Source organism: Lissotriton helveticus (genome assembly GCF_964261635.1).
Source record: "Lissotriton helveticus chromosome 1_1 unlocalized genomic scaffold, aLisHel1.1 SUPER_1_unloc_52, whole genome shotgun sequence".
In the NCBI taxonomy this organism is placed as follows: Eukaryota; Metazoa; Chordata; class Amphibia; order Caudata; family Salamandridae; genus Lissotriton; species Lissotriton helveticus.
This window is the reverse complement of record NW_027611695.1, coordinates 660,890-686,158: the sequence shown is the minus strand read 5'-3', so window position 1 is coordinate 686,158 and position 25,269 is coordinate 660,890. Positions and strand designations below refer to the sequence as shown.

General features: G+C 43.9%; 1 protein-coding gene across 2 annotated transcripts in view; it reads left to right on the top strand.

Moving 5' to 3' along the window:
* LOC144806194 (uncharacterized) overlaps positions 1-5,996 on the top strand; it is a 29,464-nt gene extending 23,468 nt beyond the window's left edge. For both annotated transcript variants that reach the window (XM_078672610.1, XM_078672609.1), the window contains exons 2-3: positions 330-412; positions 3,611-5,996. In XM_078672610.1, the coding sequence (XP_078528736.1) occupies positions 4,797-5,792 (996 nt within the window). In that variant the 5' untranslated portion in view covers positions 330-412; positions 3,611-4,796 and the 3' untranslated portion in view covers positions 5,793-5,996. The remainder of the gene's footprint in view (positions 1-329; positions 413-3,610) is intronic.
* The last annotated feature ends 19,273 nt before the right edge of the window (positions 5,997-25,269 follow it).

The following is a 25,269-nucleotide window of genomic DNA, read 5'->3' as shown; positions in this document are numbered from 1 at the left end:
AGCTGTTTTAGGTATGGTGACGGTGCTAGCCTCCATCGTCTCTCTGCAAATCGGAGTCTGCTTCTTTCTTCATTTTGGTGACCGTTCTACCACGGTTGTGTTAATTTGTTTTTGGTCCTTTTTTGTTGTTGGGGAGGTGGGGGCTACCGTCTCCATTTTGTCATTCATAGTTCTGTTGTAGTGTTCCATGAGTTTTTGAACATCAGAAATGCTTCCCTGGGTTTGAAGTTTTCTTTGGCATAGATCATACAGATCATCTCTATTCTTATTTCTAGTATCCCTGGCCCACCGTCTAGGTCTAACCTCTTATCTCGTTGCCTTTGCTTCAGGAGCTGAGATGTGGAATGAGATGCTGGGATGATCTGACCAATCGCATGCCGTTATGCATAGTGCTTCTGCTGTGGAGATAAAGGTTAGTGATGTTCCTTTGCCATGTGTTCGACCTGTGCATGTTTGTTTGTTTTTTTACAGAGTTTTATATGTCGCGAACTTTACCCAGATCGGGTATCAGAGCGCTTTACATAGCACCAGTTGCATTACATGAGGACCCATTTTTTTTATTTTTAATTTTTATTAGGGACCGGGAGATTAAGTGATTTGCCTAGAATCACAGTATGTTCAGCTGCATGGCCAAGACTCGAACCCAGTTCCCCAGATTCAAGGTCGACCGCCCTAGCAGTAGGCCAACTTCTCTCCCCTGATTGCACCAGATTATGGTCTTTGAAAAAAGATTTAGTGCAGTCACATGTGAGTCCTCAATTTAGGTTGAAGTCACCTAGAAAGATTGTTTTCGGGTGACTTAAGGTCTGTACTGTGATTGTTAATTGCTCATGAGGGCCTGGTTGTCTCCAGGAGGGTGGTAGATAATGTGTAATTTGGTCAGGGAATAAATCCCCCTAACCCCGGAGGACTTCAACTCACAGGAGGATATCTTCTCCATTTGGAATCGTTTGATTTGTAAGGCTGATCTGTGAATGCATGCAACCCGCACGCCCCCAACTTGGTTTTACTGTGTGGTCCAGTCTAATGATGTTGTAGTTAGGTGGAACTAAGTTATCTAATAGTGGTGTGGAAGCGTTATTTAATCGGGTCACTGGTAGGATTGTTGTGTCTAGCAGGGATGTGGAATTCCTATAGGCCGACGCCCAGGGCATATTGTTTGAGGCCAAGGGCAACACGTTTTCATTTGTGTTTTGTCCTTGGGACAAGTAGGCCCAACTCCCTGCAGCACAAACCCGTTGGCTGCCAGTTTGCAGTACCACATTATAGATCAGGGAAGGGTACGGTCTGCAGTTAAGGTAATATTTTTGTCCATATATTAATGCTGTTCAAGCTTGTATTTATGGTTTATTAATTGAAAGCATTTATTATTAGGTTGAGAGTAAATGTTGTAAGCTCCGACTGCACTACTGACCGTGGTTCCACTACAGAAACATCTACACACGTTTTCAAAGTTTGGCAATATGAGGCTATGTATAATGTTCCCAGAATGCTCTTATTTGATGCAAATATTTGCAGAAAATCGAAAGCAAGATTGATGATTCTGTTTTCAAAATAAAATGTTCATAAATGAATGAAAGCAAAAAAAAATTGCTTTAAAAAAATCGCTAAACCACTATAACATTTCACATACCATTTCTTTGCAGCTGCAGCATCATTCCGTAACGTGTTGATGCACACTAGTATTTCCCAATACTATTCATTATGGAAAATCAGTGTAACCAGTTTCCGTAAGATTATGGGAAACAAAAATAAAAATAAAGCATCGGCAAAGCCAGTAGGTCTGAAATTGGTGGTCAGCTTTTTAGTTTTATCAATGTGCGAATTGTTTTGGCATGGTTTTTGTAAAACCTTATTGGTGAGAGAATTGCCAGGCCCTTACCATTAAACAAACATTGGCAAAAGCAACATGTGTTTTTGGTCTCAAATAGCATATTCTGCACAGTAGTTACTGGCATTGAGCAAAACTACTGTGTGTCCATATGCTCCTTGTGAAAGCAGAATGCTGTCACTCACAGTAAAGCCAGCCGATACAGAGAGAGAGAGACAACATTTTAATAAACGCAATACGTCATGGTCAACGCCAGACTAAATTAGAGAACCAATTAATAAAGAAAGTCTAAAAAGTGCACCCAGGGTATATGTCCTTGCATTAAGTGCAGCTATACCGCTTTCGTGAATTCTCAAGAATTTACAGATGTAGGACAAAAAATAGTACTCCTAAAAAATATTTATGAATTGCATTTTGGCATGAGCAAATATGCATGTGCATCTTTGCTCATGTGAACATCTGAGTGTTTGCAAGTTAACTTTCCCTCCAACCACTCTTTTTCCCAACTCTGGAAGAAGGTTTACGGCTGTAAGGAGTAAATTTCCAACATTTCTCAGTATGAGTAAATTTCCAACATTTCTCAGTATGGGAAAAGATCAGAGAAGAGTTGTTGAAAACCCTTAAAGTATGTAAGTTAGTAGGTTTGCACGGGCTCAAAATGTCATTCTAACCCTAGAACTATGGCTTACTACTACCTTCAGCCCCAGTATGTAGATCTGCGGAAACGTGGCAACATAAGCGGACCGCAAATATTCAAACACTACTATGGTATGAGCCCCTGGCATAATCAGAGAGGCTATATCAGAGCTCCTATATAAGGAGTTTGCGGCCATAATTTGTCGCCACACTACATGGCACTAAAGGGACAAGTAGATTTCTGGAGCATCCTGCCCCTTGGAAATATAGATATTTTATTAAATTCCACACCCCTGGTCTAGATTATGTGACAGGATGGGGTCGGCTATGTCTTTGGCATATTTAGCTGCTGATTGCTGTTGTTTGGTAAGCTTTTCAGTGTCTTTTTAGGCTCTCTTTTTCTGTCTTGATTACCTGGGTTGAATGTGATCTGTCTTACTTTTGAGAGGTTTATAGTAGAAGCTATGATGATTCATTGCTCCAAAGACGTATTTATAGCTATTGTGTATATTTTATAAGTTGTTTCTGTGTGGTGAGGGTATGGTATGTAAGATTGGCAAAGGTCATCAATGTCCACCTTTAACATTTGGTTTGTTGTCCTGTTAAGGCGTATAGTTTTTTGGCAAAGGCATAGAGATCCATCTAGGTGTGCTTGTTACTACGTGTTTGTAGGGGGTTGGAGTTCTATGCGGTCTCCTAGTTTCCTGAGCCGTAGTAAGTCAACTGCCAGCTTAAGGTTGGCAATGATATTCCAAAATTCTTGTCTTATCTTTTCTATTGTTTGTGGTGCTGGGAAGGGGAGACTCTTTTGAGGGTGTGAGTGCTTGTTCTTTGAGATATTGCTTGTCTGGTTTGGTGAGTTGTGCGAAGAGGTATACCGCACAGTGAGTGGGAGGAAGTTTTGATCAGACACTTGAATAGCTAACTGATTATTACTGATGTGCACAAAACTGTTAATCAGAATTTCCATCTTTAGACCTCCTCAATCTAGTGTTCCAGTGTTCCCAAGCTTTCTATCTCGAGAATGCCTAGAAGCCCTCTCATCCCTCGCCCAAAATGAACTCAGACTCTGGATTAGCTAATAAATGTTATTCCTTTGTTCCAGTTTGCATTATTTAACAATCTCTGGTTTTAAATCCACAGGTTATTGAAGACTGGGCGTAGAAGACAAAATGGTGATCAGTATAATTGAAAACTATTAAAGGACTGATGGTAAAGAAATAAAGTTGCTTCAGAGCTCCAACAAGAGGAAAGTATCTATGAAAAAGATGTGGTGAGGAACTTGGATTAGAGTAAAATAAAGAATGTGAAAGCAGTTTCTATAAATAGATTTCCTGCTGCTCTAATGGTATATGAAGAATACCCTGGAGATGTTAACCCAGGGCAGGAAGACCATCTGTCTCAAACAGAGAGGACAAGCATCAGTCTAAAGCTCTATCCGATCCAAGAGAAGATCATACAGACAGAACTAGGGGGACTTGAAGAGTTTTTAACAGACCTCAGCAAAATGGAACACTTGAGCACCATATCCAGTGAATAGTCTTTAAATCAAAAACAAATATCTGTTCATCAATTATACAGTGTTAATGAAGCTGCTTAAAAGACCAGGTGGTCAGGTTAGGACTAAGATATCTGCTAGTTACGAACTAGCGATGTGGGACCAAAGGAAGGAGAATGAGGGAAAATAAAAGCACCTGTGTGACCAATGACCTATTGCTTGTAGTCCGGGTCCACATGTCCACTATCATCCTTGCCCATTAGATGTGACCTCAGGTACTTTTTACCGGGCAAGACCTGCAAAATCCTTAACATCCTCATTGTAGTCTTATATACAGACATAGGAGACATATGTAAGAAGGGTGACATGGAACAATGTGCTGCTACCGATACATAAAAGTATTCTGAATGTTCATGCCAATACATTATGTGAATATGTACCTAGTGTTGAAATACTGAACACCAACCAAAGACCTAATCAGTGCTTCATTAACTCATAAACAAATATGTATCAGAAAAGGGTGAGAGAATCCACATAGATGTAATAAAGATGCAATAATCCCATGAGAGGCTTCCCCATAAGTACCAGGGGCTGCTGATATTAAGGTTGTAGGGTGAATTAGGTTGCCTACAGAGGTTATAAACTGTGAACTCCACAGAGAAGTGATCTTTGGCTAAATAAGTGTCCAAGTGTTAAGTTGAACAAGTGCACCACATTTGAGTGGGTGATGCTAAACACATGCTGAATAAGATTTAGTCTTGTCTTCTGGTGTGTCTGCTAGAAAAATCTCAACTTGGAGATATTAACTTCAGAAAGAAATCTTACCTGATAATGGAATGTATACAAGATAAAACCGAACTTGGAGATATTAGCACCGAAAAGAAGTCTCATACATACTCTGAATGTGAGAAGAGCTTTAGTTGTCGATCCAGTCTCAGTCAGCATGAGAAAATTCACACTGGGGAAAAACGTCATCAGTGCTCTGAATGCCAGAAACGCTTCACTCGCAAACACCATCTGACTCGACATGTGAGAACTCACACTGGGGAAAAACCTCATAAGTGCTCTGAATGCCACAAAAGTTTCCCGTGTAAATTCAGACTTACTGAACATGAGAGAACGCACACTGGAGAGAAACCTTATCAGTGCCCTGAATGTCACAAAAGGTTCACTCAAAAAACCAATCTCAGTCGCCATGAGAGATCTCACACTGGACAGAAACCCTATCAGTGCTCTGAATGCCCAAATAGTTACCAATGTAAAACAGATCTCACTCAACATGAGAGAACACATACTGGGCAAAAATCTCATAAGTGCTCTGAATGCCAGAAAACCTTCAGTCGAAAAAAAGTTCTCACCCGGCATGAGTTAACCCATACTGGGCAGAAATCCCATCAGTGCTCTGAATGCCCAAAAAACTTTAGTCGTAAATACCTTCTCACTCAACATGAGAGAACCCACACTGGAGAAAAACCATATCACTGCTCTGAATGCCGGGAAAGCTTCAGTTATAAACTCAGTCTAACTTTACATGAGAGAACTCACACTGGGGAGAAACCATATCAGTGCTCTGAATGTCACAAAAACTTTAGGGAAAGAGCTAGTCTCACTCACCATGAACAAACTCATACTGGGCAAAAACCTTATCAGTGCTCTGAATGCCTAAAAACTTTCAGTTATAAAACCAGTCTTATTATACATCAGAGAACTCACACTGGGGAAAAACCTTATCAGTGCCTTGAATGCCAGAAAAGCTTTGGTGTGAAACGTCACCTTACTGTTCATGAGAGAACACACAATGGGGGAAGAACCTCTTCAGTTCTTTGAATTCCAGAGAAGCTTTAGTTATACAATAATTCTCACTCCCCATGTAAAAGCCAATACTAGCTAAAATAAATGTATGAGTGTTATGAAGGTATGTAAAGATTCAGTTGGAAGATCCATGTTATAAAGGAAAAGTGTTTATTAGTGTTCTGAATGCCAGAAAAGCTTTATTCATAAAATTAATTTCAATTAAAATTAAAGAACGCGTCCTGTGCCAAATCCCTGTAACTGTTCTGACTGTCAGAAACACTTGAGTTGTAGAATGGATGCCTTTCGACACGAGAGAGCCCACACTGAGTGAAAAACCTTAAAAATATACCCTTTGCCAGAAGCACTTGTCATATCCATTGCAGTGGTTGTAAACCACTTATACTAAGAGCAAAACTGTTTTACTTCCAATCTCAAAAAGCTGAGGCTGATAATTCCTCAAGTAGGTTTTTGGTTCTACCAAGCACAGTTCACAGCCCCTCTTCTAAGGTCCATGGGTTACATTTGCAACAGCTTTGAGAATAACTTGATGTTTTCCTTTTTTCTTTTAAACATATCTTTATTGCACATTTTATAGCTTACTTTTAACGCACCCCTCCAAGTGGACAGTCCATTCTTAAGATTAATTCATGTCACATCTTATACACAGATCAAACATGTATACATATATTGCTATCTTTCCCACGTAGAAGACACCTGCGGAAAAATGTACCAAATTGACCCCCATTCCCATGCCAATGCTCTTTATGCTGGTGTTCCTGGGTACCTGATGAAAAAACTACATGTGGTCCAGAATACAGCAGCCAGACTTCTTTTGGGCATTCTGGCTAGAAACAGTATCCGCCAACAGCTACGCTATCTTCACTGGCTTCCCATTGTGGAAAAGTAAATTTTGCCATGTTGTATGTGCCTACGTGTTCCCCACTCTATGCTATATGTGCATGATCGATATGCATGTATCCCCTATGATCGATTAAAGACGCAATTACAGTTGTGTCCAACTCTAGTATGCCAGTTTCCAGTTCTCGTGAAAGCAACAAGTATTAGGCCTATGTTGCCATGTTTCACAGTGTGCACGTTAATTCATCGCATTATCCCCGTTCCTAGGCCTCAAAAGGGCCCGGACATCAGATTCAAGCTCCAGTCTCCTGAATCCACTCCGAGGAGCGATGCAGCCCCCACCTGCATCCCTGACCCTTCACTTATTTCCTGCCTCGCGGTGCCCGGCCCGGCCTGGCTCTGCCTGCCTGTCTGCCAAGAGTATGTTATGCTTCTAGTTATCAGTCCAGCCCTCCTTCTCTGCATTCCTAAGCTACTGAGCTGCATCAACAGTTCCAGCTATGGTCTAGTCTTTCTGTCTCCATGTAAGAGAAATACTGTATTAATATTCATAGAATATTCCTAGCACACGCAATACATGTAGAATAATGCATGCTCCAGTCTTAGTGTCAAGTAGCCTTTGCCCTGATAACTTTTGGATTCTATCAACATGTACTCCAAACACCAGATACCAGATATGCCATAGGTACATGTCGTCCTGACACCGCAGACTTTAGTCTCCTCTTCTAGCGCAGAAGTCATAGCCCCCAGTTCTCCCTGGTAACACGTCATTGCCCGTTTGCACGCACCACTAGGTTAAAGGTCCCAGCTGCTTTCAGGTAGCCCCCTCCATGTTTCCGCCCCATTTATGACACTTCTGTGACGTTTCATACCACATGTCTTGATACACGCCCTGTACACGCCTTTCTTTCTCCACGCATGCACTCTTATCATATGTTTGTCATAAGTTACGCCTACTGTATGTAATGTATTGGAAATGTATTACTATATATATGATGCACTGTCGATGAAGCATTGCAGCTGCCTTCCGTCCTTCCTGTTTTATTTCAGGCTGTCCCGTTCCAGTCCCTTCCCTTTTGCCTGAATAAATCCTTCTGACTCGGACACATCGGATCCTGCCTCTTATTTATTGAGCTATCTGTTATTGTTAATATAGTCAAAAATAGTCCCGGTATTATTTATTTATATACCACATAATGGCGCCCGAATAGGGACGAGCCCCTTCCTCACGCGCTGGCGATGCCACGCAGGTCCCCTGACCCTCTACAGCCGTGACGGAACTCTACTGCGCACCGGCAGATATTTCTGCTTCAAGTCTCCCTCAGGCCCACGGAGGAAACGGCGTCTGCGGTCCGACATCCAGACGAAGCGGTGTGGAATGCGGTTCGTCCCGACCAGAGCCCAAGCCGAGAGAGCAAGGTCCGAAGTATCCGGAGGCCCACCTGTAACCGAAGTTTCCGAAGTTCGTAGTCCGACGTCGTAGCAGTCCAGTCCAGTCCGAGGCCTTCCAGTTTCTGCTTTCCCGGTGAGTACCGTCGCAGGGGAAGTATCTAGACAGGAGCATTAGTTTGTTCCTGGTCCGATGGGTTTGGGTACGCAGATCCAGTACGAAGTATTCACCTAGGTGGATACGGGTCCTGACGTGTCTCTTTATGGGACCGGTATGTTCTGTACTGTTTTAGCAGTGCATCCAGTAATTCTAGTAAGTTTCGTTCTCGAGAAATTCATGTGTTCTGTTTTCAGTGTATCAGGTAATATTCTGTTCGAATTGTTATTCATGTATTTTTATGTCGTGGTATGAGTGCTTTGTTCGCTGTTTTATTACTGTGATTATTGTGTATTGTGTTCCAAGTATATTCTAGTAATGCCTTTATTCTCGAAATTACGTCAGTTAAAGACCAGAAAAGGGTTGCTCGAAGAAGCAGTCCCTGTCCCTCCTAGGGACAGTCCAGGACATTTTATGTATCACAAGCATGGCTTAGATGCCATTATATATCTAGACTTATGGGCGGATTATACCAAGGAACTAGAACAGCAATATAGATGGCCCATATCAGGTACATGGGATGCCGAGTGCATCATGCGAGTAGAAGAAGCATTATGGAAAAAGAAAGCCAGACAGTCCCAGAAAGATGCCATCGAGTTATGGCGCAAAGAATCTAATAAAAGAACCGAAAAAGAATTCAGAAAAACCGAATTAAGTAGGGAATCCGCAGGAAAAACCCAGGATAGGGAATTAATCGAAGAAGGTGAACGAGTTAAAACAGAACAGTCAGACAGACAGAGAAATGCCCTTATTAAAGGCATGTATCCTCTTCTTGCCGAGGGCTTGCCAAAAGCAACCCCGGAAGCACCCTGTAATTTTCCGCCGCCATTGGTCCCGATTAAGCTACGTCACAAACCGACCGCAGCTGATATTTTTCTCTCGTCCTATTTGGACGATACAGTCCCAGAATATACAAATCCTATTCCGCCTGTTCCCGTTAATAATGTAATTCCTGTTCCTCCAGCCGCTGGTTCCGTGGGTTCAGTTCATGTTACAGCACCCATTACAGCACCCCCGGCCCAGCCCACAGTACATGTACCCGCTTTGCCAGTCACTCTACCAGCACGTACAGTACACACCGACGATTCTAGTTTAGGAGCCGCGGGGGGAGGTTCTCTTCGTACCCCGCCTCAAACCAGACGGCTGACGCTACATGAACTAGCGTTACAGCGTACGCCAAAAATGACTACATACGCAGATATCAAGCGAGCACTTACTGAATGCCGTTATGATCCAGTTCCAGGCGAAGGTCATATGGTCATATATTCATTACGTTTAAGACGGGTTGTCGACTATTTGGACACCCTGCCCGATATGGGAGAACATCTAGACAGAATATATCATTTTATCCGTACAGGAGTGAATCCAGAAAGTATTCACGAAGCCATGGTTCAAAGAAAAGTCGAGACTCAGCTCATGCTTCTAAAGTTTTTGATTAACTGTTTAATAAGAGAGCACGATACTCCAGAAAAAGATCAAGAAGAAATGAAAGTCCTGACCAGGTGGAGTGACAATATAGCCGAGGGAAAACACAAGACACAGAACTGTATAAAGAGTATGTACAAGAAAATCCGTAGGGAAATCATAAAGTTACACGAAAAACAAGAAGCAAGGCAAGCAACCTAGAAAGAGAATGAATCTTCTACTGAAGAGGTAGACGACGAGAATCCCTCCAGGATAGCGTATGTAGGTAGAACTAGACTTTCCGACCGACATTCACGCCCAGATTACAAGAAAGCTTTTCCTCCTCCAGCACCAGAACAGTGTTCTCTTGAGCAAGTATTCCAAGCTACCGATCACATTCTGAAGTTACGGATAGGTTATAGCGAGCTTAGTACAATGCATGAACAAGAACTAGCCCGATCAGCAGTCCGGTGGACTACTGATTCTACCACTTTTCCAGACGAAATAGTGGCCCAAATGTTTCTGAAACTGCCCCCGGCCGAACAGCGACTGGTGGGTATGTATATGATCCAGCACCTCATTACACTGTATGAGGAACAACATTCTGATGTCCGGGTCCTCTACACGATATATTGAACGAGTTACTCCAATACAGATGGAAAGGTCTAGGTACCGATTTAATTAGCATCATTCTAGAACAGCGCCACAAATACCGAACGTTTTTGAATCCACATTTTGTTCACGTCTCACCCCCAGAAAGTAAATCATTCTACATAGACAGACAGAATCCGTTACGAGAAGTACATCCAGTCAAGAAAGAGGGTGGTGGTCTAGAACGAGTATTTGTTTACACCCCTATCACAAAGATGGAACTCTTAGAGATGAAAAAGTTAATTCCCTGTCACGACAAAGATCCAGCAGGGTTCCACCGTGAATTAAAGGACATGCTCCGTATGGGAGAATACACGTATCCTGATATCATTAAAATGCTAAAGGTCCTGTTGCCTGCGGGCATATATGAAAAACTCAAAGAAAAAGAATGGGAGGTGGGAGAGAAAAAGATAGATTGGACAGCTCTAGAAACTGAAGATAATATACGAGTACCAGGTACCGGTCTTGGGGATAAAGCTAAAGAATTGCCCGAGTTATTAATACAAGTTTTGCCAAGATTACTAGCCACGAAAAAGGAGGATTGGGATGCCATCTCAGCCTGTAAACAGAAACAAGACGAAGATACTAGTGATTTTTATTCTAGATTTGAGAAATGTTTTATTATTAATAGTGGTCTGAAAACAAGTAGTGAATCATACCCTCATCTTTTTGTTACCAAACTAGTCGAGAATTCAAGTCCACAAGTTAAAAATCGAGTCCTGAAAGTCGAAGGTACCTGGCAAGCGAATTCTCCGTCACAGATGCTCCAGATGCTCCAGTACCACCAGAACAGAATCAGGGAAGAGTAGGAACACGAAAGGAGACGTATGAAAGACACGAAAATGAAAGTACTAGTTGCACAGTCTGTTCCACAAGACAGTCAGAAGAGAAATCCGAATCAAGCCATTCATCCTGCAGTTCCCGTTAAAGGGACATGCAATTACTGTAAACAGCCAGGTCATTTTATAAACGAATGTGCAGTTCTGAAACACAACATAGCTACTGGTAAAACTAAAGAGAGACCACGTCCGCCTAGACAAGAACAAGTTTCACAGACTTCCCAGCCACCACAGAATGCACAACAGTCAGTTACAGCACCGCAGCCTATAGCTGCAACACAGCATGTTACACAGCAGATGTACCAGTATGCACAGTCAGAGTATCCAGATTATCAGCCATATTCATGAAACAGCCTAGAGAGGGAGGTAGGCTTGCCTCTCATCGAGATACCTGTAGATCAAGAGGGTCCCTATGTACATAGTCAAGTATTGGGGAGAGACAGAAAGTTTCTGATTGATACAGGGGCAAGTAGGACTACCATCAGTCATGACGAGGTTCCAGGGGCTCCACTCTCAGGCTCTAGAAATGTTTCCCTTGGATTTTCAGGAAAGCCTATTGTTAATGAAATATCGAAACCAGTTACTCTAGAGGTTGGTCCATTGTCCCGAACTACAGATTTGTTACTCACAAAATCTTGTCCAGAAAATCTGTTAGGCATTAAGACTTTAAAAGAATTAGGAGCAGTCATATGCTGTTCCCCAGAAGGGGTCCGCCTGTTCTTGCGTGATTTCAAAGGTCATTATGTATTACGTGATTTTGATCCAAGATTATTGAATGTACCACAGCATTTATGGGCGCAAGGTCCAACTGATGTAGGTTGTATGCATATCACACCCCATCGTGTGACTCTAAAGCAAGGTGTTGTATTACCACGAATCAGACAGTACAAATTGCCACCTGAGGCTGTAGCAGCCTTATCCAAAATTATTGACGAGCTTATTGTTCAAGGAGTGGTTGTAGAAACTACCTCCAATGTATGTAATTCTCCTATCATTCCAGTCCTGAAACGTACTGATCTAAATGCACCTCCAGTTTATCGATTAGTGATTGACCTTCGAGAACTTAATAAGTGTATTATACCTCAGTACCCAGTGGTCCCAGATATTTCCTCACTATTGACAGCCATTGATTCTGAAGCCACATTCTTTACAGTCATCGATCTCAAGAACGCATTTTTCAGTGTCCCCATTCATCCAGACAGCCAGTTCCTTTTCGGATTCTGTTTAAATGGAAGAAGCTATAAATTCACACGAGCACCTCAAGGTTTCACAGAAAGTCCTAGCATTTACAGTCAAGCACTTAAGAGACAACTAGACAACATTCACATGCCAACTGACACTGCCCTGCTCCAGTATGTCGATGATCTACTGATCACAGCCCGTTCTGAACGTGACTGCGAGTGTGCGTCACTTACAGTTCTGTATTTTCTAGCCGAGATGGGGCACAAGGTGTCCCCTTCCAAATTGCAATTCTGTGTCCAGCAAGTGGTCTACTTAGGACACTTACTGTCCAAGAGGGGTAGGCAGTTGACACCTGACCGTATCCAGTTAATAGCATGTCTTCCACAGCCCAAGACACAGAAGGAGGTACGAGCTTTTATCGGCCTCACTTCTTACTGCAGACAATGGATTCCTCAGTATGCATTTCTAGCCAAGCCACTGATACAGTTAACGACACAGGAGGCAGCCGCATCGACTGTCCTCCCTTGGACCCAGGAACATACACTTGTTTTTAATGAGTTAAAGAAAGCTTTATGTAATGCACCCGTTCTAGCAACACCAAACTACAGTAAGCCTTTTACACTTTTTGTTACAGAACGTGATGGTACTGCATTATCTGTTCTCACACAAGATCAAGCAGGACAATACAAGCCCTGTGCTTATTTTTCTAGCACATTAGATCCAGTGGCCCAGGCTCCGCCTGCGTGCCTCAAGTCAGTTGCAGCCACAGCTCTAGCTATCAGACAGAGTGATTCCATAGTGTTAGGACACTCCCTGACAGTACAAGTTCCACACTCCGTGGAAGTTCTTTTAAACCGAACACAGACTCAGCACTTGACAATTGCACGTTTAACAGGTTATGAACTGACACTGTTTCAACCACACATAGAAATTAGACGCTGCAACATTTTAAATCCAGCTACACTGTTACCGTCAGTTACTTCAAATTCTGCCACACATGACTGTGTGGAAGTTGTTAACACCATGACAAAGCCTAGACAAGACTTGACAGACATTGCATTACCTGATCCCGACCTGACACTTTATGTGGATGGTTCATGTATGAGAACAAGTACAGGAGAACTAGTAGCCGCGTATGCAGTGACTACTGAAACCGAAGTTATAGAAACACATCGTATTGACACCCTGTCTGCTCAAGCAGCAGAGCTCATCGCTCTGACCCAAGCCTGCATACGTGCCAAGAACTTGAAGGTTAACATATACACAGATTCACGTTATGCATTCGGAGTCGTACACGACTTTGGAGTGCTCTGGCAGGAGAGAGGTTTCATGACTTCTCATGGAACCAAGATTCAGCATGGTCTCCTCATTCAAGCTCTGTTAGATGCAATACATTTACCGACAGCTATCATGAAGTGCAAGGCACATACGAAAGTCACTGACATCATTTCCCAGGGTAACGATCTAGCAGATCGAACAGCCAAGCTTACAGCTCAGACTCCAGACATTCCAGTTAACACGACACAGACACTCACTCCAGAACAGACTACTTGTATGACAGTTAAGGACCCTACACAAGATGTTCTAGATATACAGTTACATGCTACTCCCGATGAAATCAAGAAATGGTCCGAACAAGGAGGGGTCCAGACAGATCAAGGATGGTTGACAAAGGGAAAAGCCACATGGTTTCTCCCCGACTCTATGGTTCAAATCATTATTAACACCGCACATAGTCCAGCACATTTAGGAGAAAAAGCCATGTTAGACAGTATCCAGAACCTCTGGTTCAACAAGCATTTACGAGCAGCAGCCAAGCAGAAAGTACGTACCTGTATGATATGTTGTCAGTTCAATCCAGGTAAAAGTGTCCCGGTGGAACAAGGTGGATTTCATCCTCCTGACCACCCTTTTGAAGTCCTCCAGATGGATTATATTCAGATGGAGCGATGTCGAGGTTTCAAGTATGTCCTCGTAGTTGTATGTGCTTTGTCCAGGTGGACAGAAGCATATCCAGTTCCAGATTACACAGCCGCGACCACTGCCAGGCAGTTGGTTCGTGAGTTCTTTCCTCGCTATGGACTACCTAGGGTCGTGTATTCAGATAACGGTCAGCCATTCTCATCCGAGCTCATGAAACAAGTTTCCCTTCTGTTAGGGTACCAGTAGAAGTTCCATTGTGTACGCCATCCTGAAGCAGCCGGTCTCGTAGAGAGACATAACCAGACTTTGAAAATCCGCATCGCCAAAGTATGTGCAGAGAAAGGTGTAGATTGGATAATAGCACTGCCAGTTGCCCTATTCTACATGAGAATGGTCGCTCACTCCCGTTCAGGTCTATCTCCCTACGAGATAGTATTTGGCCGCCCCCCTAACATGTGGGGTACTCCTAGACCCCGTAGCATAACCGATGTTGACAGTAATATGCTGACAGATTACCTTGCCTCCTTGATGTCTGCACTACAATCTTGTCGTTCACAGGTTGCCGCTGCATTTCCAGACAACACCGAAGTGAAACCGCATGAAGTCGTTCCGGGGGATTTTGTCCTGGTGCGAAATTTTGATCGTTCAAGTCCGCTGGAGCCCCGTTGGAAGCAGCCCCGTCTTGTCCTCCTTACCACCCGGACTGCAGTAAAGCTGGAAAATCGTAAAGGGTGGCTACATATGAGCCACGTTAAAAAATTCCATGGATTAAAACCTAAAACATTCCTCAAAGACTGCCCCGTATTCAAGGACTGCCCCGAAAATGAATCTAAAGTACCCCTGTTAGAGAAAACTCCGCAGCAGGAGTATAAAGCAAAACTCCGGTCTAGTAAAATAAGTCAGCCAGTTTAATTGTCTAAGTCCCTCTCGGGTGAAACGGTTAGACAGGTTCCTGACATGTATGAGATAGACCCACACAGTGAGAGAGTTAGTCAAAACTCTAAAAGATGTATTATCGTTCTATTCTTTTTATTGATCTTAAGTCTTATGGTTACATGCTTAAGTTATGCGTTACATTTATGTTTTCCTATTTCACATGTACATATGTTTTCTAATGTTACAGTAGAGCACACATTTAGTGATCTGCCTCCTCACGAGTTATCCTATCGTCTTGCTATGCGTAACAACACTTTTATCCGAATGTTGCACTATTCACACCAGACCAGCAATGCCACTAATTGTTGGGTGTGTGGTCGACTCCCCCCTTTCCAGACACCGAAGGGAGTTCTGCCACTCTTTCCCTATCCGTTTTCTCATAATGGTTCGTGTGGAGCATGGTCCACGTTAACGTCATCCTCAACTGATATGTCCCTTTTGAATCGAACATGTTTCCCAGACAAACAAGGTCTTTCCCATAGAACAGGGTTAGATTTAGAAAATGAAGTATATGATTTAGGTAATTATTCCTCGAATTTCATGGTTTTAAATGTTCAGTCCGATACTACTCCAGATTTGCCTGCCATTTCAGTACTACCAGTCAAAGGCGAATTATGTGTCAGAAAGAATGGTTCCGCACATGTAGGACATAGTGATTGTACTACTGTGGTCGAGTATAGTGACAGTGGGAAATCTATTTTCAAAGCCTCACGTCATTCTTATTTTGTTTGTGGTCAGACCGCATATGTTCGTCTGCCCCTCGATTGGGATGGAACATGTTATATTGCCTTCCTACTGCCACCAGTTTTCCTAGCACCATCTGATTATCACAGAAACACACATCTAGTACACGTTAGACATAGAAGGGAGACTGAGTCCCCAATTGTCGATCAAACTGAAACTGCTCTAGAACAATATCAAGACTTCAATAAAGGCTTCTTTTTCTTTATAGGACCTGTCCAGAATAGTAAGTTAATACGTAGGTTAACCAGAACCCTTGAAGCAGTAGTGAATGAGACTACTTCCGCTCTAGGTAACTTAACCGAAGAGCAATCTGCTATGCGTTTTGTTGTGCTCCAAAATCGTCTCGTTCTTGACGTCATACTGGCCGATAGAGGAGGAGCTTGTAGAGTCATCGGATCTAGTTGCTGCATTTTCATTCCTAATAACGCGCCGTCTGTTTATTCAGCTATAACCAGACTTCATAAAATTGCCCATCAGTTACACCAGAATCCAGGCACCTGGACATGGTCCGGTTGGCTCTGGAGTATCATATCTGCCTGGGGATGGAAAGTATTGTCATTCCTAGGTATAGCAGTAATGATCATATTCAGTTGCTGCCTCTGTTTACAATGTGGCCCTGCGATTTGCGGCATGTGTGCTACCTCTTGTATTCCTAGTCCTAAGTCCCGTTCCAAGACAATTCGAGACGAGCAAATGATGCTATATGAACAGATAGATGGTATCATGAATATTGATGTTTCCTGATGGAAACGTAGGGCACAAGGAGGGAATGTGGAAAAGTAAATTTTGCCATGTTGTATGTGCCTACGTGTTCCCCACTCTATGCTATATGTGCATGATCGATATGCATGTATCCCCTATGATCGATTAAAGACGTAATTACAGTTGTGTCCAACTCTAGTATGCCAGTTTCCAGTTCTCGTGAAAGCAACGAGTATTAGGCCTATGTTGCCATGTTTCACAGTGTGCACGTTAATTCATCGCATTATCCCCGTTCCTAGGCCTCAAAAGGGCCCGGACATCAGATTTAAGCTCCAGTCTCCTGAATCCACTCCGAGGAGCGATGCAGCCCCCACCTGCATCCCTGACCCTTCACTTATTTCCTGCCTCGTGGTGCCCGGCCCGGCCTGGCTCTGCCTGCCTGTCTGCCAAGAGTATGTTATGCTTCTAGTTATCAGTCCAGCCCTCCTTCTCTGCATTCCTAAGCTACTGAGCTGCATCAACAGTTCCAGCTATGGTCTAGTCTTTCTGTCTCCATGTAAGAGAAATACTGTATTAATATTCATAGAATATTCCTAGCACACGCAATACATGTAGAATAATGCATGCTCCAGTCTTAGTGTCAAGTAGCCTTTGCCCTGATAACTTTTGGATTCTATCAACATGTACTCCAAACACCAGATACCAGATATGCCATAGGTACATGTCGTCCTGACACCGCAGACTTTAGTCTCTTCTTCTAGCGCAGAAGTCATAGCCCCCAGTTCTCCCTGGTAACACGTCATTGCCCGTTTGCACGCACCACTAGGTTAAAGGTCCCAGCTGCTCTCAGGTAGCCCCCTCCATGTTTCCGCCCCATTTATGACACTTCTGTGACGTTTCATACCACATGTCTTGATACACGCCCTGTACACGCCTTTCTTTCTCCACGCATGCACTCTTATCATATGTTTGTCATAAGTTACGCCTACTGTATGTAATGTATTGGAAATGTATTACTATATATATGATGCACTGTCGATGAAGCATTGCAGCTGCCTTCCGTCCTTCCTGTTTTATTTCAGGCTGTCCCGTTCCAGTCCCTTCCCTTTTGCCTGAATAAATCCTTCTGACTCGGACACATCGGATCCTGCCTCTTATTTATTGAGCTATCTGTTATTGTTAATATAGTCAAAAATAGTCCCGGTATTATTTATTTATATACCACACCATGCTGGATAGAGTAAAATTTAAATCTTTAACTCTGGTCCATCGTGCCCTTCATGGCTGTGGCCCTCTTTACTTACAGAGGCGTTTCTCTTTTTATGTTCCTGTACGTTCTCTGCGGTCCTCGTCCCTCTGCTATGCTTTGGTCCCTCGTTTTAAGTTTCAGAGAATTGGGAGCAGCTCCTTCTCGGTGAAGGCAACGACTGCCTGGAACGCCCTCCCTCTTGCGTTATGCTCCATCCAGGACCCAGTTGTGTAGGAGGCAGCTGAAAACGCATTTATTCTCCTGATAGTATTCTGTCTCCTCCCCCATAACATAACATTCCCACATCTTATAGTGAATAGAAAGGTGCTCTACTATCCCTCTTCTAGTGTAGCCACCCACCCGTCAGAGGTGCCCATACCCTTGACCCATACCTCCTTGCCCCCTCTCCTTTTTTTGCATATACTGCCACTACCGTATGATAAATAGCCATTAGGCGAGCGAGCCATTGTTGGATCAATGGTGCAGAGAGGCCTTACCATGCCGTAGCCAAGCTTAGCCGAAAATACATCATTTCAATAAACACAAATGCCTGTGCCTGGCTATTGATTGATTCTTTACTAATCCCAGGTAATATAAGTTGTGGGCTCTGTACTATACTTGGTCCGAGTCTTCCCTCCAGGAACTCAGTAATGTCTCCAGTCAGGCCCCCTAGGGCTGGGCAGGTTGCAAACAGCGTATCAAACGCGTCCCGTATGAATGGCATCCGGTACAATGCTCGTTTCTGGTTCCACCCCAATTAGGTATTTTCCCCAGAGTGTAGTGCAACTTGCAATCTGTTTTAAAATGCTGTACTTGAGAAAGGTAAAACTTAAGATTGTCTGTGCCAGATTTCTGAACTCCGAGAGGACGTCTGTTCCTGCTTGAACCTTCTCTTCCCACAACTTTATCAGCTTTTCTATATCATCTGGCAACTGATAAAGCTTCCCGATGGAGGGTTTGCTAATCGACTCTATCCACCAGTTCAACCTTAGAAATACCTTTGCTCCTCTGCTTTTTTCAGTAAAAAAAATCACATAGCTGAAGATATTTAAAAAGCTTGTGATGCCCTAGATTAAACCTGTGCCGTAGGGTCTCAAACAATTCCTATAAGAGTCCCCAGAAATTACCGGGAGATTAAAGTTTTTTGGTAATGCAGTGTAAAAGTTCAGCCAACCCAGCCCTACTTTCTTCCGGACCGCGGCCCATATTTTGAACAAACAATGGAGGGTCTTAAAACAAACTCTTTTACAGTATCCATACTGAAGCTGCCTCCAAAGTACACCCCATGCTGCATCCCAAATCAGAAGCTTGTACGGGATTAGGACTTTGATAAGCCTCTCATTTTATCCCCAACAAAATAGACATCTGTTGCAGGGCAGTGACCCAGTAATAGATTGTTATATTAGGTACCGCTAACCCCTGCGCTCTCTCAGGAGGGTCACATATTTCAGCACCTTTATAGGCCTAGTATAAGCCCACAAACATCGAGAGATCGTTCTATCAATAACCTTAAACCATTGGTTCCCTACTTCAAGAGGGATGGGCCTAAAAAAGTAGAGTATTTTAGGCAAAAAAATCATCTTGATCAAATTGATTCTACCTATTAATGACATTTATAAGTTGTTTATTCTGCCAATTTCTACCCTTGTACTTTTTATTAATGGATCCAAATTTGTCTGTATAATTTTATCTACTTCAAGTATGATTTTTACCCCCAAATAGGTAACCCCCTCTACCAGACGCCAATCCTCCCATTCCACTTCAGTTTATTTAACAATTTGGCTCTTGTCCTGATTTAATGGATATCCAGAAAATCTGCTGAACTGCTCAGCCTCTTCATTTATTTCTCTTAATGATTCCCTGGGATCTGTAGTAACTACTGCCAAGTCATCGACCAGTATTTTTCTTTTCCAATATATCTAATAGGCTAAATAAACATTTTTTTACTATCCTCCGTATCAATGGATCAATATACAAGGCAAATAACAAGGTAGAGCAGGAACATCCTGTCTAGTACCTCACTGTTTTTTAATAAGTTCCGACTGGCCTTCCATAATGGAAATCCTAGCTTTGAGCTGCTGATACAATGCTTTCAAGGCAATTTAAAGCCTGGCCCCTAAACCCATCTGCTCGATCAGAGACAGTGCCAGGAGACCCTGTCAAATGCTTTTTCAACATCCAAGTGTATTGACACCATAGAGTCTCCCTTCACTGCCGCTGCGTCAAAGTGTAATTACCTGCCTGACGTGGTCAGTTGTTCCTCGATCCGGATCAAAGCTGTGTTGCCAAGCAGACACGATGTTGCTAATTGTTCCAGACGGCCTTCTAGCCAAGATCTTGGAGTAGATTTTAGAGTCACTGTTCATTAGGGTTATCGACTGGTATGAGCCTAGTTCTAATGGAGACATCCCTTATTTTGGGAATACCACAATATTTATTAAGGCCCAAGACCCATGTGACGCCTCCCCTCCCGGTACTATCAGTAAAAGTTCCAGCAGGTACTTATTGAGGCAGGGGGACAAAATCTTCTAGAACTCTCCCAGAATGAGTTCCGTTCCAGCTGCCTTCCCAGCTGCAAGGGCGGAGGTTGCTAACTCGATTTCTTCCACAGTGATTGGTTGACCTAAATATTCATAGTCTTCCTCTCCAATATTCCCCATCACCACAGAGTTCAGATATCTTATCAAGTCCTCAGACTCCCCTCCCACATCCTCGGTATATACCTTTGGTAAAATCTCTAAAAGGCAGCCTTTATTTTTTCTGGATCCGAGACTGTTCCTGACACAGGATCTTGAACTTCCTGAATATGGGACTGGGTTATTTGCCTAGTCCACACCGCCAAGAGATGACCCAACCCTCACTATATTCGTAAGATTTATATTTCTGTGCCAGAAATTTGTCTGCGGCCTTCTTTGTCCAAGGACTCACTTTTGCTGCTTTAGCCACAGCCACTTTCAGCTGTGCCGTCTGAATCTCCATACCCAAGGCCACTGTTTCCCTCAACATAGCTTCTGTGAGTGACAGCCTTTTATAAAGGTCACCCAGAGGAGTACCAGTCAGTCTCGCCTCGAACCCCATCCTTGAAGGCACCGGGAGCACTACCCATGTTTTTTTACATAAAAACTGAAATAGCCCGTTCAAAAGACCAACCCCACGACTGACCTAACTTATCTAGGTGAGGGGCCAACGGGTTATGGTCTGACGTGACCATGGGATATTTCTCCATTCGGCTACCCTGCAAAAGATTTAGGGAAATAACAAAAAATAGTCTAGCCTTGCCTAAACTTTACGTGGAGCTGAAAAATTATGGACTGATGCTAATCAGTCAGCCCTGGGGGTAGTCCCCGACAAAAACCCAAAAATGGAGAAAGAAGACCAGAACAAGCTGAACCGGCCAAGACACGGATACCAGCACTGCCGGCAAACTAAGATGGGACTATTCTACTACCCATCAGGTTTACAGTGAGGACGGGGAAGGAAAAAGCTTAACACAAGTCGGCTCTGGCAACTTCCCTGATCCAAAAGACCTCCCTCTATTGAACGTATTTACTCCGCCTTAAAGCAAATGCAAGGGGAGGCCCGTTTGGAAAATCGTTGGGCCCACCTGGCCCAAAAAATTGCAAGGGTCAATTTGGAAAATCAGTAAAACTTGCTCAGAAATGAAGGAGAGGGTGACGCTTGTGGAGGAAGGGGCCAGAGTAACAGAGGGGAAAGACGAGAAACTCTAAAAGCATAACGAGGCACATTATTCACACTTGACGGATGTAATGTGGGAACTTGAGGAATACGAGAACCGAGAGCACTGAAGCAATCTAAGGTTTCTGGGTCTAGCAGAAAACGTTGAGGGGAGTGATAGATGTATTATGGTGAAACTTCTAAAGAGAGTTTTTCCTGACTTACCTCAGTGGAACTGGGACGCTGAAGTGCAGCAAGCTCATTGTTTTATGATGAAGCTAAGAAAAAACCAAGTGGCAAAACAACCTGAATGGCCTCTGGCAGTTTTATTTTTCTTTGATAACTTCCTACTCCGGTAAGCCATATTCAATAAGCAGAAGGCAAGCACACCAATGAGGTGCATACGTTCTTTGTCCACCCAGACTTTTGCCACACTACTGTGGAAAGGCGATGGTGACTACGCCAGCTGATTTCATCCTTTCAGGGACTAGGTAGTGAAGCATATCTATTAAATCCAGCCCGTCTTAAAGTCCTCTCTATTGGGAGGACGCAGATTTGTACGTCTGAAATGAAGGCTCAAGGGTATCTGAAGGAGATCAAAGGAGGGTCCAGGGTGCCAGGATTAGAATGAAACTTTCCCATAATATTAACTCTGTAAGGATTTCTGCAGCCGGCAGTCTATAGACTTTAAGAAGGGGGCTCTTTTTTTTTTCTTTTCTTTTTCTTTTCTTTTTAAAAAGCTTGTATAGCGCATCATACACCATAATGGTTTCTTGGCGCTTTTAGCGGCATGCAGAGCAAGAATGAAGGGAATCGTTAGTGTGGGAAGGCCTGAACAAACAAGAAGGTTTTCAGGCCCTTGCGGAAAAGGGAGTATTGTTTTATCGCTCGTAGGTGGTCAGGAAGGGAGTTCCAAAATACGGGGGCCAAGACTGAGAAATTGGAACCTCCCCATTTTTTCCTGGTGTAGCGAGGAACCTGCAAAAGGGACTGAGAGGAAGATCGAAGCTGTCTAATGGGAACATAATCTGTCAAGAGGGAAGAGATAAAGGCAGGAGCCGTTCCCTGCCGTGCTTGAAAAACCATGCACCCAATCTTGAAGAGAGATCGTTGCAGAACAGGCAACCAGTGCAGCGCTTTCAGCAGTGGTGTAGAGTGGTGGAAGCGGGGAAGGCCATACACCAGCCGGGCTGCTTGGTTCTGCACAAGCTGGAGGTTGCGGAGGCTGTATGCCGGGATGCCGTTATACAGAGCATTGGCATAATCCAGCCGGGTGATCACCAAGGCAGACATGATAAGTTTAAGTGCCAGAGGGGAAAAAAACCGGGAGACAGTGCGGATAGTGCGGAGCATCAGAAAACAAGAAGAAACAACAGAACTGATTTGTGAGTGGAGGGTAAGCTGGTTGTTGATTTTTATGCCAAGAGTCTTGACCGTGGAAGAGGGAGCAGGAGGGGAACCAAGAGTGGAGGGCCAGAAGGAAGAGTTCCAGGGACTGGAGGAGCCACCAGTGAGCACCAGTTCAGTTTTATCTGGGTTCAGCTTCAGATGGTTGTGGCTCATCCAATCCCTGATAAAAATCATAATAGTTTGAAAATTAGAAATAGCGTGAGGGGAAGAAGAAAGGTTAAAGACAAGCTGGAGGTCATCCGCATAGTTATAAACAGTGACCTCCAGCTGCTGAAGTGCAAAGATAAGAGGATAGATATAAAGATTGAACAATAAGGGAGACAGCGAGGAACCCTGGGGAACACCACAAGTGATCTTCAAAGGGGCTGCCGTGAACTCTCCCAGCCGGACCGCCTGTGTGCGATCCCGCAGGAAGGACGAGAGCCAGACTAGTGCTGAGCCCCCGATTCCCGCCGCTCTGATACGTGAAAGCAAGATGGAGTGATCCACCGTATCAAAAGCGGCGGAGAGATCGAGGAGCACCAGGGCTTGGTGTTTGTTTTGGTCCAGGCCCTCCCTGAGGTTGTTCAGGACCGACACCACAACAGACTCAGTGGAGTGCTTGGGGCGGAAACCCGCTTGGCAGGTCGACAAGCCTCCCGTAGCCTCTACATGGGCACTGAGCACCGCGGCGACATGGCGCTCGAGCACCTTGCCCAGGTATGGCAGCAGAGAGATGGGCCGATAGTTGGTTAAGATAGCTGGACCGGCACCTGGTTTCTTCAGGATGGGCACAATGGTGGCCACTTTGAGGGCCGGGGTCACAACCCCTTGTGAGAGGGAGCTGTTAAGAAAGGTGATCGGGGGCTGTATGCAAACTGAGTAGATTGGTTGTAGAATACGTGCCGGACAAATATCGGCAGGGGAACCTGACTTGACTTTGAGTAGTAATTCCCGGAACCCTACTTCCGTGATGAGGGGGAATGAAGTTAAACAAGGCGGCAGGTTTGGCGGGCAGGGGTCAACATAAAGAGCAGAAGGAGGGGGAATGTTATTCTTGATATTAAAGATTTTGTCAGGAAAATAAGCATTCAGAGAATCACAGAGGGATTTCTTCTTCTTACTTATATTATCTTTACCACCAAATTTTTCTTTTCCTTCGTTTGTCTTTTTTTCTGCCCTGGTTTTTACATGAGGGTTGGAGCCTGTGGGCACTTTGGGGAAGGTGGAGTGGGTAGCATTAACGGGGTCAGATCTGACCTATTTGCTCGTTTGTGGTGGGGGTGGTCAGGGGGTGAGTGCTGTAGGGTGGGTTGGGGGAGGGGTGGGGTAGGGTAGGGGCAGGGGAGGTCATCAAAGTAGACAGGGACAGTCATGCAAAAGGGGGGTGACAATTAGCTTTTCACAAATTATGAAATTATTTGCAGATTGCAACTATTAACATTTATGGGTTAAATGATCCCATGAAAAGGCGTAGGGTAGCCCTTGATATGCTTTGTCTCAAGGCAGGCATCATGTGTGCGAGAGACACACATTGAGGGGCCTAGGAAGACACTGGTTGAGTGTTTAGGGTACCAAGTGGTAGGTAGTACTTCACAAGGAGCACGTAAACTGGGGTTGCAAGTTTGGCATGAAAAGGCGGAGGCATGTTCCCAAGGGTTTGGGTAGACAAAAAAGGGCGCTGGGTCATCGCTCAGTGTCAGTTCCCCAAAGAGGGTTTTACACTATGTTCAGTATATGGGTCAGTCTTGGATGACCCAGCCGTGTTTGTGTGGTTAAACTGTGAGTTATCATTATGGCCACTCCACTTATCATGTGTGGGGATTTCAATATCAATTTGAATGTGGATTTGGTAGGCTCAGGCCAGAGAAAGTATAAAGGTCTTACATCGAAGGCTCTTCAGTCTCTGCTGGATCTAGGCTCCACCCAGGTTCTGAGGGACGTTTGGAGAAAGAAATATACCTCAGATCCTGGTTTTACATATTTGATGTGAAGTTTTCCAATAGCAAGATCATTAATATGCTCGCTAATATAAATGTCCCATATCCGCCAGAATGAGATCATTGTCTTTGCAGACCGAAGCCCCTTCTGGGATTCCTTTGCCAAAACCATTTAACATGACCAATATGCCTTCGTGACAATCATCACCATATTTGTCAAAACATCTCTGATGGTAGGAAACATCCCAGACATACATGCTATTATAATGACACCTCTTGCAAAGACACCTGCCAGTGACCTGAATGTCCTTGCCAATTATAGACTGATTTCTGGCCTACACCAGTATTACTAAATCCTTTATAGTGACTTCTAGCCAGTCATCAGGCACCAAAGAAGTATTAAAACTATCCTATTGAACCTCAGGTAAGCATCCCTCTCGACCAGGGATCACCGTAAAAGGTGCATATTGAT